The sequence below is a fragment of the Xenopus laevis genome, chromosome 2L, assembly GCF_017654675.1.
Source record: "Xenopus laevis strain J_2021 chromosome 2L, Xenopus_laevis_v10.1, whole genome shotgun sequence".
NCBI lineage: Eukaryota > Metazoa > Chordata > Amphibia > Anura > Pipidae > Xenopus > Xenopus laevis.
In genome coordinates this window covers 3,088,912-3,102,558 of record NC_054373.1, presented here as the reverse complement: position 1 = coordinate 3,102,558, position 13,647 = coordinate 3,088,912, and the positions used below count along the sequence as shown (strand labels likewise).

Genomic DNA, 13,647 nt, shown 5'->3' with positions numbered 1-13,647 from the left:
TTGTTACCGGGGTCAGTGACCCCCTATCTGAAAGCTGCAAACAGTCATAAGGCTAATAATTTAGAAACTGTAAAAAAATAAAAAATTGGGACCAATCTGTTGTACACTTGTTCTTTTTACTCAAAATGTATGTCCAAAGTGGGAAGGAGCACACCAGAATAAGCAGGCAATGCCTTAAGTCATTTGCAGATTTATTGAGTACACAAGCTTTCGGGGACACAACCCCTTCCTCAGGGGTTGTGTCCCCGAAAGCTTGTGTACTCAATAAATCTGCAAATGACTTAAGGCATTGCCTGCTTATTCTGGTGTGCTCCTTCCCACTTTGGACATACATTCGCTGTAACAATTGGCGTGGAAGCAGCCAGGGATACGGATGCACCCAGCAAGAAAGTAAGTGGTGTGCGGCAAAAAAAACGTTTTCTTTTTACTCAAAAACCATAAAATCTACCCTGACAAAGAGTACTGTTTCCATCTTGTCCTACAAGACAGTAAGACAAGATGGAGAAAGTACGACAAGATGGAGACAGTAGGACAAGATGGAGACAGTAGGACAAGATGAAGACTGTAGGACAAGATGTAGACAGTAGACCAATATAAGGACAGTACGGCAAAATGGAGACAGTAGGGCAAGATGGAGAAAGTAGGACAAGATGGAGACAGTAGGACAAGATGGAGACAGTAGGACAAGATGGAAACAGTAAGGCAAGTTGGAGACAGTAAGACAAGATGGAGACAGTAGGGCAAGATGGAGACAGTAGGGCAAGATGGAGACAGTAGGGCAAGATGGAGACAGTAGGGCAAGATGGAGACAGTAGGACAAGATGGAGACAGTAAGGCAAGTTGGAGACAGTAAGACAAGATGGAGACAGTAGGGCAAGATGGAGACAGTAGGACAAGATGGAGACAGTAGGACAAGATGGAGACAGTAGGACAAGATGGAGACAGTAGGACAAGATGGAGACAGTAAGACAAGATGGAGACAGTAGGGCAAGATGGAGACAGTAGGACAAGAAGGAGACAGTAGGGCAAGATGGAGACAGTAGGACAAGATGGAGAAAGTAAGACAAGATGGAGACAGTAGGGCAAGATGGAGACAGTAAGACAATATAGAGACAGTAGGGCAAGATGGGGACAGTAGGACAAGAGGGAGACAGTGGAACAAGATAAAGACAGTAGGACAATATAGAGTAGTGCAAAATGGTGGTTGTAGAGCAAGGTTGATGCAGTGACAACTCATATTGTATTTGCCCAGTAGTGTGTGGCAATCTCCAAAAGACAATGTCTTTCTGATGTATTTTAACAACATCTAAAGGATCATTATTATGGGGACCCTGTGGGGCAGGAGACAGATGGAGGGACACAAGCCAACCTGGAAATTTTGCAGGTTGCAGTTGTCAAAATAATATACAAAATGATCACATCTCATACAATCAGGCTCAAAATTCACAATCAAAAATCAACTAAAATCGATATTCATCCCATTGCTTATTCTGTAACACCTGAAATCTCTAGTACTGCCATAAAACACCAGTAGTATCTGATAACTCTCTTTCTTTTCCAACCATGTTTATTGGTACTTGGAATAAACCGTAAGAGCAGCAGAAAGAATTCCATAACAATCCAATACAGATAAGACATCAAATAACAAATTTATGATGTCATAAAGATCATGAGGGGGCGTGGTCTACCTAATGGCCGCATGGACGGCTAGTTAGTGAGCTCCCCTTCTGATCTCCGTCCTGCCTCACAATGGCATTTCTAGCATTATTCTATTTTAGACTTTACATGCCCTGTAATGTTAAAGGGGAAGTAAAGTCTAAAATAGAATAATGTTAGAAATGCTGTATTTTGTAGACTAAACATAAACATGAACTTACTGCACCACAAGCCTAATCAAACAAATGATTTATGCTTTCAAAGTTGGCTGCAGGGGGTCACCATCTTGTAACTTTGTTATACATCTTTACAAGACTAAGACTGTGCACATGCTCAGTGTGGTCTGGGCTGCTTAGGGATCGTCATAAACAAAGCTGCTTGAGTTCTGCATGGCTGGGAAGTAAGGCGGGGGCTCCCCCTGCTGTACATAAGTATGATTGTTTCCCTGCAGAGCAGTTAGGGACCGTCTGACAATTCCTATCCACAGCAGTTAATGAATGGACAATTTCACTGCATACAGTCAGGTTTCTTATAAAAACGGTACACATTTTATAATTAAAGTATATTGGAGATAGGTTTATTTTTCAATAAAGAAAGTAAAAATGGGATTTTATTTTTTTGCCTTTACATGCCCTTTTACATTTAGTAAGGATGACCACTTACTTGCTAAGATTAGCAGAGGGTTAAAATTATCAGAAGAAGATCGAAGACAGAAATCCTATTAAAGGCAGGTTCAGCTAAAACTTTCTGGATCCTGTTGCATAAAGGAAGTTGGTGAACAACAACAATAGTTTTTGGTGTGAGAGGAGGTCTATACACTCGAGAATCTCAAATGAACGAATCTGTCACATTCATTAAGATCACATTTCAATTTCAAATCTTCCCACAGTATCCGTGAGCCAGAGACATTGGCAGCTAAGTGATATCTCATAACTGTCAATGTGGATTATTTTGGGGTGACACGTTACACCCAGTTGTCCCGATAGTTAAGGCAACATCAATCACCTAAAAAGGGGTGTGGTTTCCTCAAAGTGGGTGGGATTTATACAGACTAAGCGAGTGGTTTAGTGTAGGCCCAGACTGGCAAACTGTAGATTCTGGCAAATGCCGGAGGGACTGCTCTAAATACGTTTGCCACTTCACCCCTTTAATACAGGCCACATATTGAAGCCACGTTCTGCTTGGTTAGTTCATAATTCATTTATATGCAGGCTGCAGGCTGAACTGATTTATGTGCAGCCATGCAGCATGTGGATTCAATAAGATGCCATAGATACTCATTATTTATTGGGACTGTGTGGGACATCGGCTACTGGGAGACTGAGGAGGACTCTTAACACTGAAGAGTAGGCCAGTAGGGGTTAATTAAGGGTTTCATCAGAATCAAGCACAAGTCAGGGCAGGCAGCGAATGGGAAGATCAGGCATAAAGCCAAGTCACATACCAGAAATTCAGCAATAATGACTCAAAGTCAGACAAGTAAGAGTTACTATCAGGCATTGAACCCAAGTCCCTGGTGCGGTTTCATTTAAAATTTCTTGGCACATCTCAGCGTTATGACATCCCAACATGGTGGTCAGGAGTCACGTGACACTGTGTGACATCACTGGGTTGCTCCAATCAGTTTGGTTCTATCTTACAGTATATAGAGTTCATGGGAACACACCAAAAAAGTACAGAAATGGACAGTAAGGTTAATTAAAGAATATACAAGGGGGTCTCACCATCAGCATAGGAAGGGGTTCTTTACTGTAAGGACAGTCAGGTTATGGGATTCCCTACCAAGAGAGGGGGAATGAGTGATTCATTGGTGAGGAGGAAAGGAGATTTCACCATCAGCATAGGAAGGGGTTCTTTACTGTAAGGGCAGACAGGTTATGGGATTCCCTACCAAGAGAGAGGGAATGAGTGATTCATTGGTGGGGAGGAAAGGAGATTTCACCATCAGCATAGGAAGGGGTTCTTTACTGTAAGGACAGTCAGGTTATGGGATTCCCTACCAAGAGAGGGGAATGAATGATTCATTGGTGGGGAGGAAAGGTGATCTCACCATCAGCATAGGAAGGGGTTCTTTACTGTAAGGACAGTCAGGTTATGGGATTCCCTACCAAGAGAGGGGAATGAATGATTCATTGGTGGGGAGGAAAGGTGATCTCACCATCAGCATAGGAAGGGGTTCTTTACTGTAAGGGCAGTCAGGTTATGGGATTCCCTATCAAGAGAGGGGAATGAGAGATTCATTGGTGGGGAGGAAAGGAGATCTCACCATCAGCATAGGAAGGGGTACTTTACTGTAAGGGCAGTCAAGTTATGGGATTCCCTACCAAGAGAAGGGGGATGAGTGATTCATTGGTGGGGAGGATTACAGGCTGGATTTGTGTTAAAGTAATAAACATACAAACATACAGAAGCTGGAAGGTAAATAAACTCTACTATATAAATATTTTATAATGAAAAGCATTTTGATTGGATTATGAAAAGAACAAACATACAACCTTTTAAATACAAACACAGAAAAAAACCCCGTGGCTCTATCCAAGTTAGATGCTCCCAATTTGTAATGTGCCCATGATTACGTATCTCGAGATATGAAACGCGTTAAGATATTTGATTTTAATCTATGGAATAAAGATCAACCATTTTATCCAAGCTGGTGTGTCGCAGGAGTGGGCTCCTATTCATCTATTTCCTTATAAATAGAAGCCTTTGTTTTTGCCCCAAGCTCTATTTCAGGGTCTCGTGCCCTTGACACAATGGGGGTCATTCTTCAACACTGGGCAAAGTTGCCCATGGGCAGTAACCTATGGCAACCAATCAAATTGCTGCAGTCATTGTTTTTATGCAGCTGGTTTTAAAACGCTAATCACTGATTGGTTGCTATAGGTAACTGCCCATGGGCAAATTTACCCAATGTTGATAAATGAGCCCCAATGAGTTATAATTCTAGTAGTAAAACCCCATCCTAAGAATAAATGTATAGAATAAGCCATTGCCAGCTCCATAGGCAGGTCATTGTACTGCTTCATTGCCCTGATCAGGAAGTGCCCTTTCCTTTACCGTTGCCTGAATCTCCTTTCTCCCCGTGCCCGGGTCACTTGTTTCACACAGAGAACATCGTTGCCTCGGGGGATCCCTGTTCTCTCACATCTCACATTCTCCTCACTTGCTCCTGTTTTCTACAATAAATCCAGTTTTATCAGGTTTTCTTTTAACCCCTTCCCCTCTGTTGAGCTTAGCTGCCCTTTTTTTAACTCCTTCAGGTGTGATTAAATTATTCTTTGTAAACTCTGCCCAAAACGGACCTGTGTGACTCACAAAGAGGCTAATGATATTTATGTCTCATGCCGGATACAAATATAGGAGAGAATTGTGTTGGGCTTTACAGCAGCAGCCTGACTCTGGGCTCTCTGGTGCCAATGAATAAAATCCCCACCAGGCTCAGAGCACGGCACTTACTACATTATAGCCAACATTATACTGGCACATACTTGTAGTATACACTGTGTATCCCTGGTGCAACACGCGACTTGGCACAAACGACTAGCAATTAGTCTGAGCAACGAGCGGGAGGTTAAAGTCTATTCACTGTATCACCAGCAAGTGGATCCTCAGTGTGGGGTTTAATAAAAGGAAATTCTGATACTGAGTGAGATCTGTGTGACTTGTTCTGTACAGAGACTTAGTACAGCAGGTTACAGTAGCCAAGGTGGGAGAGGAGAGTGAGATTGGGCTGCTGGACTGAAAACTCTGCCTGACCTGCCTCAACCCAAGCAAGAAATATAGCATCAGGGAGAGCAGTGAATGTATTAAAAACTATGACTTATTGTTATTTATGGTGTATTACCAAAAATAGTAAAATGTGTTCACTTTATTCAAGGCAAGTCACACACACAAGTCCATGTGAATTGAAAGGCACAGATAGCTAGAATCTCAGCTGCCATAAAGCAGGACAGGACTGCTGCTTACAATTGGGACTAGATAAGATCTGTGCAGCCACTGGGACAGAATGTTCTGTTATACAGATAGCTAGAATCTCAGCTGCCATAAAGCAGGACAGGACTGCTGCTTACAATGGGGATCAGATAGGATCTGTGCAGCCACTGGGACAGAATGTTCTGTTATACAGATAGCTAGAATCTCAGCTGCCATAAAGCAGGACAGGACTGCTGCTTACAATTGGGACTAGATAAGATCTGTGCAGCCACTGGGACAGAATGTTCTGTTATACAGATAGCTAGAATCTCAGCTGCCATAAAGCAGGACAGGACTGCTGATTACAATGGGGATCAGATAGGATCTGTGCAGCCACTGGGACAGAATGTTCTGTTATACAGATAGCTAGAATCTCAGCTGCCATAAAGCAGGACAGGACTGCTGCTTACAATTGGGACTAGATAAGATCTGTGCAGCCACTGGGACAGAATGCTCTGTTATACAGATAGCTAGAATCTCAGCTGCCATAAAGCAGGACAGGACTGCTGCTTACAATTGGGACTAGATAAGATCTGTGCAGCCACTGGGACAGAATGTTCTGTTATACAGATAGCTAGAATCTCAGCTGCCATAAAGCAGGACAGGACTGCTGTTCTGTGAGGGGAAGGACATAACCAGAAGACTTTCCCTTCAAAACTACTCCACTAAACCCCACTCATTGGTTTCAGGCAGAGATACAAACTGGGGTTAGTTCCCCTTGAATAAAAGACAAGCCTTGCAGGAGCAGCAAAGCAATAAACCAGATAAGAGTTGTGTTGCCTGTGACTGATCAGATAATTATAAGAGACAAGTAACGACGTTATGACTGTGGAATGAAGGTGCCCTGGGGCTCAGCATGGAGAGGTGGGTGTTATTGCCAAATCTCTCGCTTGGCACCCACTGTAAGTGCCCGGGGCTTATAAGAAAGGGAAGGGCCTGAGCACAATATAAATCCAGCCCTTCCCTTGTCTGATACTTTGTTACCCCAACACTTTCCTCCCAGGAACCCTCTGCTCTCTGCTCGTCCCAATGGCAGCTAAAGGAATGCCCATGCCCGGGGGTCTGGGGTCGCCCAAACCAGCCACCCCTGAAGTACAGAAACTCACTGATCAGGTAAGAGACTGTAATTAGGATTATTAATTAGGGCTTTATTGTACACAATAACATTTCATTAATTAGATTTCATTAACTGGTTAATCCTGTACCCGGGACCCTTTATATCCCCCTTAGCTCTATAAAACACCAGTAACCCTATAGAATTAATCTGAGCAGCCATGCCATTGGTCCATTCTATCCTTGCTGCCTATTCTCCCTCCCCTGGTTGCTGGTTGCTAAGGACAGTAACCCCAGGCTACAGGTTTACCAGATCAGACAGCACAGTAAATCCCAATCTGGAGAAGAAAGAATTACCAAATCACAAACGGTGCTGAGTAAAAGGGAATTGCATATCAAATGCATGTCTCCTTTAATTTAAAGGGAAAGCTGCCCCGTTTATCAGTGGGATCGGATTGCTATGAATAAGACCAGGAGGATAAGTCAGAATGTGCTGTATTCAACCTTTACAGATACATTTTTTAAATTGAAACATAGAGGAACAAAAAGAGATTAATTAACCCTGCGTGTGTTGCCAAAGTGCTTGCGGGGAACAAATCTAGGCATCATAAGGCAATATCTAGTTTTCACTCCTGCGGTTCTTGAACTTGTATCACCTTAATAGAACTGTTCAGCACTCCCTGCCCATGACCCAAGACAGCACCCTAATTGGGTAGAAGGTGGGGTTCAAACCACATAGAATAGATTGTAATTTCCAGCCCAATAACAACAATTGTATTTGTGCCAAGGTAACTGTTTTCTCAGCACAATCCAGCAGGATCAGTATGTACAGAGAGATCCCATAAACCTATGGCACATAGGTATTCCCCTGTACTAAGCACAATTCAGCAGGAACAGTCCCTAAGTTTGCTCATAGTCTGTACAGAGAGATCCCATAAAACTATGGCAGCATAGGTATTCCCTGTACTAAGCACAATTCAGCAGGAACAGTCCCCTATGTTTGCTCACTCTGAAATGCTGTGGGTTGTGCTGAACTAGACTCCCTATTTATCATAATCATTACAGAATGACACCAGTAATGTATCTATGTTGATGCTCCCGCCCCCCGCAGGTAAAGGCAGAGGTGTTTAAGAAAGAAGGACGAAACCTGCACAAGTTCCACGCAGTTTCATTTGCCACTCAGACAGTCGCTGGTTATAATTATATTATTAAGGTAAGTGATGTCATTAAATGGGGGGTCAGTAACGCCTCAGAATGGTGCCTGATAATTCCCTTAAAGAATCTAGAGTAGGAGATCCCTGAACCCCTGAATCCTCAACAGGGCACTGTCTTCCCCAAATCTTTCCCATATTCCCAGTTAAAGAGACAGGCATCACTATCCTGTCAGTATTATTATTTATTCTCACACCCCAATGCTATTAGATAGTCTGATACTTATTATATTGTATTTGTATTTTATCAGCAACAAAAACATTTAAGTGCCAATCACCTACAGACATTGGTTGTTTAAAGGGAATATCTCCCCAAAAACCATTCCCAGTATAAATCCATTAACCACTGCCGCTGATTAAAGGTTTATTGTAAAGTAATTTGTTAATGGAATTGATGTTGAAAGCAGAGTCCGTCTTGTCTATTATATTTTCTGCACTGCTGGTTCTGCTACATAGTTTGAACCTTTTCTAACGATTCCCTGCAGAAAATAATTTTATTCTAATGACAGTTGCTATCTGGTCTCTGATCTTGGGAATCTGTTTCAGGTGGAGTCAGACGCTAATGAATATTTCCTCATTAAAGTGTATGTGGACCTGAATAAAAAAGTGGAGCTGAAAGGTTATCAGAAGGGCAAGAACAAGGACACCCCACTGACGCTGTTCTAAGTCAAAGCCTCTCAGTGGGACATGGACGGGGTCTCAGAACCGGCAGTTGGAAAACATTGATAGGGAATCTCTTACTCTACGATCAGCCCAAGCAAATACTTTTATACAAATAAACTCATCTTTGTACCCTTCCCACTCTCCTGTCATTATTCTACTCCTACAGGACCCGACCTGCTTATTGGCCGGGGGTAGTTACAACTCTCTATGCAGAGAAATTATTAAAATCTGAATGACTGGGGGTAGAACGGAGTCATCTGCCTGCGGAGATATAGGGTACAGAAATGTGCCTGCAAATGTCCCCAAGGGGCAAGTAGTAGTTGAGCCCAAAGATAATGCAGTATTTTGTTATATTAGTTGTGTGATTTACTCATTTGCATCACTGTCAACCCACTGACTGGGGCAGAATGAAACAGGCAGTATTCTAATATCCTGGGCTGATTAGAATACCCCCGCCGTTTATTCTTCTTCAATCCATCCAAACTTCCTCTTCCCTACTGTATGTCTACTCCACGGGTCCTCAACCTTTTTTACCCATGAGCCACATTCAAATGTAAAAAGAGTTGGCGAGCAACACAAGCATGAAAAAGTCCCTTGGGGTGCCAAATAAGGGCTGTGATTGGATATTTAGTAGCTCCTACGTGGAATGGCAGCCTACAGGAGCCTCTGCTTGGCACAATATTTACTTTTTATGCAATTAAAACTTGCTTCCAAGCCTGGAATTCAAAAATAAGCACCTGCTTTGAGGACACCGAGAGCAACATCCAAGCTGTTGGAGAGCAACATGTTACTCACAAGCTGCTGGTTGGGGATCACTGGTCTACTCCATTCCATTTCTGTTTTTTCTTTTTTTTTTCTTCTCCCATTCCTCTTTTCCCTTCCCCCGTTTCTCCCATACTTTTTCTTCTTTAAAATGCAGATCATCAAGACCACTATAGGCTCCATTCTTCTGTAGCCCATGGGAGACCCCAAATATATACATGTATATATAAATATGTAGAGAGGGAAGCAATCCGATAGACCTGAGGTTGTAATCTCTAGTGATTCTTCTCTTAATAAAGTAAATAAAAAGGTCACTTGGCCCCACGTGACACCTACAGAACTTTAACATCCTTTGGTTTCAATACCTGGAACCCAACTGGAGCTGTGCAACCTTAGCCTTCCCAGGAGATCATTCCATCCCATGTTTTGTTGATGGTGTTGAAAATGCTGCTTCACATCTAGAGCCAGAACCTCCTGCCCAGCTCTATGAGGTTCCCAGGGTACGTGAGGCCAACATGAACTCTTGTTTAGAACCAAATAAAAGAGCTGTTGACTGACTCATGACTCACTAACACTACTTAGTAACCCCCTGCTTGTGTTCTTTGCATAAATGGGCTCCTCCGGGGCAGGACACTTTCCACCTTACCCTAAATGTAGCCCTGATGGACGTTCAGAAGTTCAAGACTTTTTCTGCCAATAGGTGCATTGTAAAGGGGTCAGTATGGAAGGTGATCACAGAATGCCAAATGTGGCCAATGCATGGACATCACAGGGAATAAGTATTTGCAAACCACCAAAGGAAAAACCACCAGCACACCCTGGCCTCCCAAAAGATGTTGATCCGGTGCTCAGTAAAAAATGGTGGGCACCCTCAAATATTCAGGCACACTCAGGACTCAATGCAATGCGGGCCAGGCCCTGCGTGTTTCTTACAGAGTAACATTTTGGGGGGCACGCCCCTTCGTCAGTCAACCCGCGAAACGTTACTCTGTAATAAACACGCAGGGCCTGGCCCGCTTGCATTGAGTTCTGGGGGGCACGCCCCTTCGTCAGTCATGTAATAAACACGCAGGGCCTTGGCCGCTTGCATTGAGTTCTGAGTGCCGGTAATTTTCTTCCATACCCAAGTCTATTTGAGGGTGCCGACCCTTTTTTACTGAGCCCCGGACCAATATCCTTGCATTGAGTCCTGAGTGCCGGTAATTTTCTTCCTTACCCAAGTCTATTTGCTAATCACCCCCATTGCCGTCCCTAGCTGGTGATGCCTTTAGCTCATGTTGCCTAAATGCCAACATTCCCTTTGGTTCTCAGCAAGTTCTCAGCATCTTCTACTGCCAAACCTGCCCCAACTATTTCATTTCCCTCACAGCCATTGTGATGTCTTCTTCTTGCCATGGGAGCCCAGATATTAGGCAATGGCTCCTCTGTGTGGTGACACCTGCTTTTGCACATATACTTTTCTGTAGCTTGGAGATATAGGTAATAATTACAGTAATTATGATGTATACAGTGCCTATACAGTGCATTCCAAAGGCAGAGAATTACAAAATCAACAAGTTCTGGCTCTGGAATGGAATGAATCCTGGGGCACTCCTGAGGGAAGAGGGTGTTGGCTCTAGAAATATTGTGAAACCCAAACCTACTGTATGTGCAGAATTCAGGGGGAGTTGAGCTATAAAACCAGGTGATTTCAACTGTGAAACATTATAACTGTGGTGGATTGATGCCATTGGTTGGTATCCCGGTACCACTGGTCCCTGCTTGTCTGTATGGCAACTGTAGCACCAATAGCTCAGCAGTTGGGTCCAGTCCAACCAGCAACTGCCGACATACAGGAAATCTGTGACAAAGTAATTAATCATCTTAATTAGGACTTTTGGTATTTAGATTCATTTAATGTGGGAAACAGATACTTGTGGGAGCAGTCAGTGACAACGTTATTTTCCTGGGGGTATGCCAAGAGAGAATTTGCATTAAAGGGGTTGTTCACCTTCCAAACATTTTTCAATTACTTTCCATCTTTTATTTTTTGAATTAAAAACTTTAAAATTCAATATTAGAAAAACTCTCACAAATGGAAAGTAATTGAAAAAAGTATTCATTCCAATAACATATAGGGCTAGATATCCATTAAATGAATGAGCTGCCATACTTCTGACCTGAGTAAGAAAAGTGCATTACTTAGAATGAAAAAGGATGAGATGAGACTGTGACGAAGCTGTGCCGCCTCCTTCCAAAGTCCCAAACCGCCGAAGCAGTGAAAAGACCTGAAGTCACGAAAACAGACGAAATTGAAGTCCTGAAGCGGCAAAAAGATCCGAAGTCGTGAAAACAGCCGAAATTGAAGTCTTGAAGCAGTGAAAAGATCCGAAGTCACGAAAGGAGGCGAAGTTGAAGTACTGAAGCCACGAGTTCAATTCTACTGAACACCAAAATGTGTTTTTTTTTTCTTTTTTTTAATCCCATGGCCACCAATGTATTATTTTAATAGGCCATTGCCACCATTTTTTTTAAAAAAAAATATTATCTGAGGCTCCAATTTTTTTTAACTTGTACGGGGGCCCTGGCACCAATGTCTTTTTTAACTGGTAGGGGGCCCTAGCGCCACAATTTTTTGGGGGGGCCCTGACCATCAATAGCTTTTTATAACTAGTGTGTGAGGCGTTTAACTTTTTTAGCGCTGCTGTGTGGTCTTTTAACTGGGGTGTGGAGTGGGCGGGATCTGGGGTGGGGCTTGGGGCCGGGGTGGGCGGGGCACGCGGAAATGTTGTTGTACGGGGTTCGTGATTTCTAATGGCGGCCCTGGGTATACCTGTCCAGCAGCTCAGGCTCCTTTGATTGGCCCCATTAAATCAAAAAGAAACTTGGTAAAGGGTTCTCACCGTTTTAACTGGGCACCAATAGGCCGAATCAAGAGTAAACTCCAGGAATGGGAGGGTTAATGTGGCAGGGAGGAATATGCCTGTAGGGCTCTCAGAATATCTGGTTTGGCCTGTTCTACTGGATCAAGTCAAACAACAACCCAGAGACAAGATTCTGCCTGTGGATTGATCCGCACCCTTCAGTGACCTGATATATAGAGAATATAATACAATAATGATAACATTTCATGATACCCATGGGGTGGGGGGGGGGGTTGTAAACACACACAGATCTGTGAGATTCTTTTAAATTGTTTATGCATTGGACCTTTTCCCCAAATTTAGAAAAGCTTTAAAGTAAAGTGTAAAATAGAATAAGGCTAGAAATGCTGTATTTTGTATACTAAACATAAACATGAACTTACCGCACCACAAGCCTAATTAAACAAATAATTTATGCTTTCAAAGTTGGCCACAGGGGTTCACCATCTTGTAACTTTGTTATACATCTTTGCAAGACCAAGACTGTGCACATGCTCAGTGTGGTCTGGGCTGCTTAGGGATCATCATAAACAAAGCTGCTTGAGTTCTGCATGGCTGGGAAGTAAGGCGGGGGCTCCCCCTGCTGTTCATAAATATGATTGTTTCCCTGCAGAGCAGTTAGGGACCGTCTGACAATTCCTATCCACAGCAGTAAATGAAGGGAGAATGTCACTGCATACAGTCAGGTTTCTTATAAAAACGATACACATTTTATAATTAAAGTATATTGGAGATAGGTTTCTTTTTCATTAAAGAAAGTAAAAATGGGATTTTATTTTTTTTCCTTTACATGCCCTTTAAGTTATTCCATCCATCCATGGCTATGACTCTAACACCAGAACATATTCCTAAAAGGTTGAACACAATTCCAATTTCAGTGGGTCTAACGATCAAAAATCAAAGAACTTCTAAAAACCCTAGAGAAATTAAAAATTGGAATTGGCTTTGGTTATCCCATAATAGGTAGAGCCAAATTAATTAAAATGAGTTTCGTTCCAAAAAGCTTTACTTTTGAGACCTAAAGGTGAGAATTGACTGAGAGCAGAATTTAGATCCCACATTTGGAAATGCAAAAGATCAGCAATAACGTTATAGAAACGACGTCCATCCAAGATGAAGAGTGGCACAAATTTTCCTGGTTTTAAGCGATATCATCGTATGGCACAACTTCACTATAACTTCACATAAGGAGCGACTTTCACTAACTCAAAATTAAATTATACTTTTTATCTTTTTATCTATTTATATTATTGTCAACAATTCTCTCTGTAAAATTTCTATTAAATATTAAAAAAAAAAAAACCTCAAAATTAAATAATTGACTTATCCCACACATCAACTTGTTTCCCTGTGAGACCACCTACCTTACAACAAGTGGTACTGCACAACCTCATTCTCTACATAGACACAGTGTGGAAACATTGGAG

The 13,647-nt window shown here is 42.5% G+C and overlaps 1 protein-coding gene across 1 annotated transcript; it reads left to right on the top strand.

Moving 5' to 3' along the window:
• The first annotated feature begins 6,593 nt into the window (after positions 1-6,593).
• LOC108707818 (cystatin-A) lies at positions 6,594-8,689 on the top strand. The gene is made up of 3 exons (XM_018245820.2): positions 6,594-6,741; positions 7,793-7,894; positions 8,439-8,689. The coding sequence occupies exons 1-3, from the start codon at positions 6,658-6,660 to the stop codon at positions 8,556-8,558; spliced, it is 306 nt and encodes a 101-aa protein (XP_018101309.1). The 5' UTR covers positions 6,594-6,657; the 3' UTR covers positions 8,559-8,689.
• Positions 8,690-13,647: the final 4,958 nt, after the last annotated feature.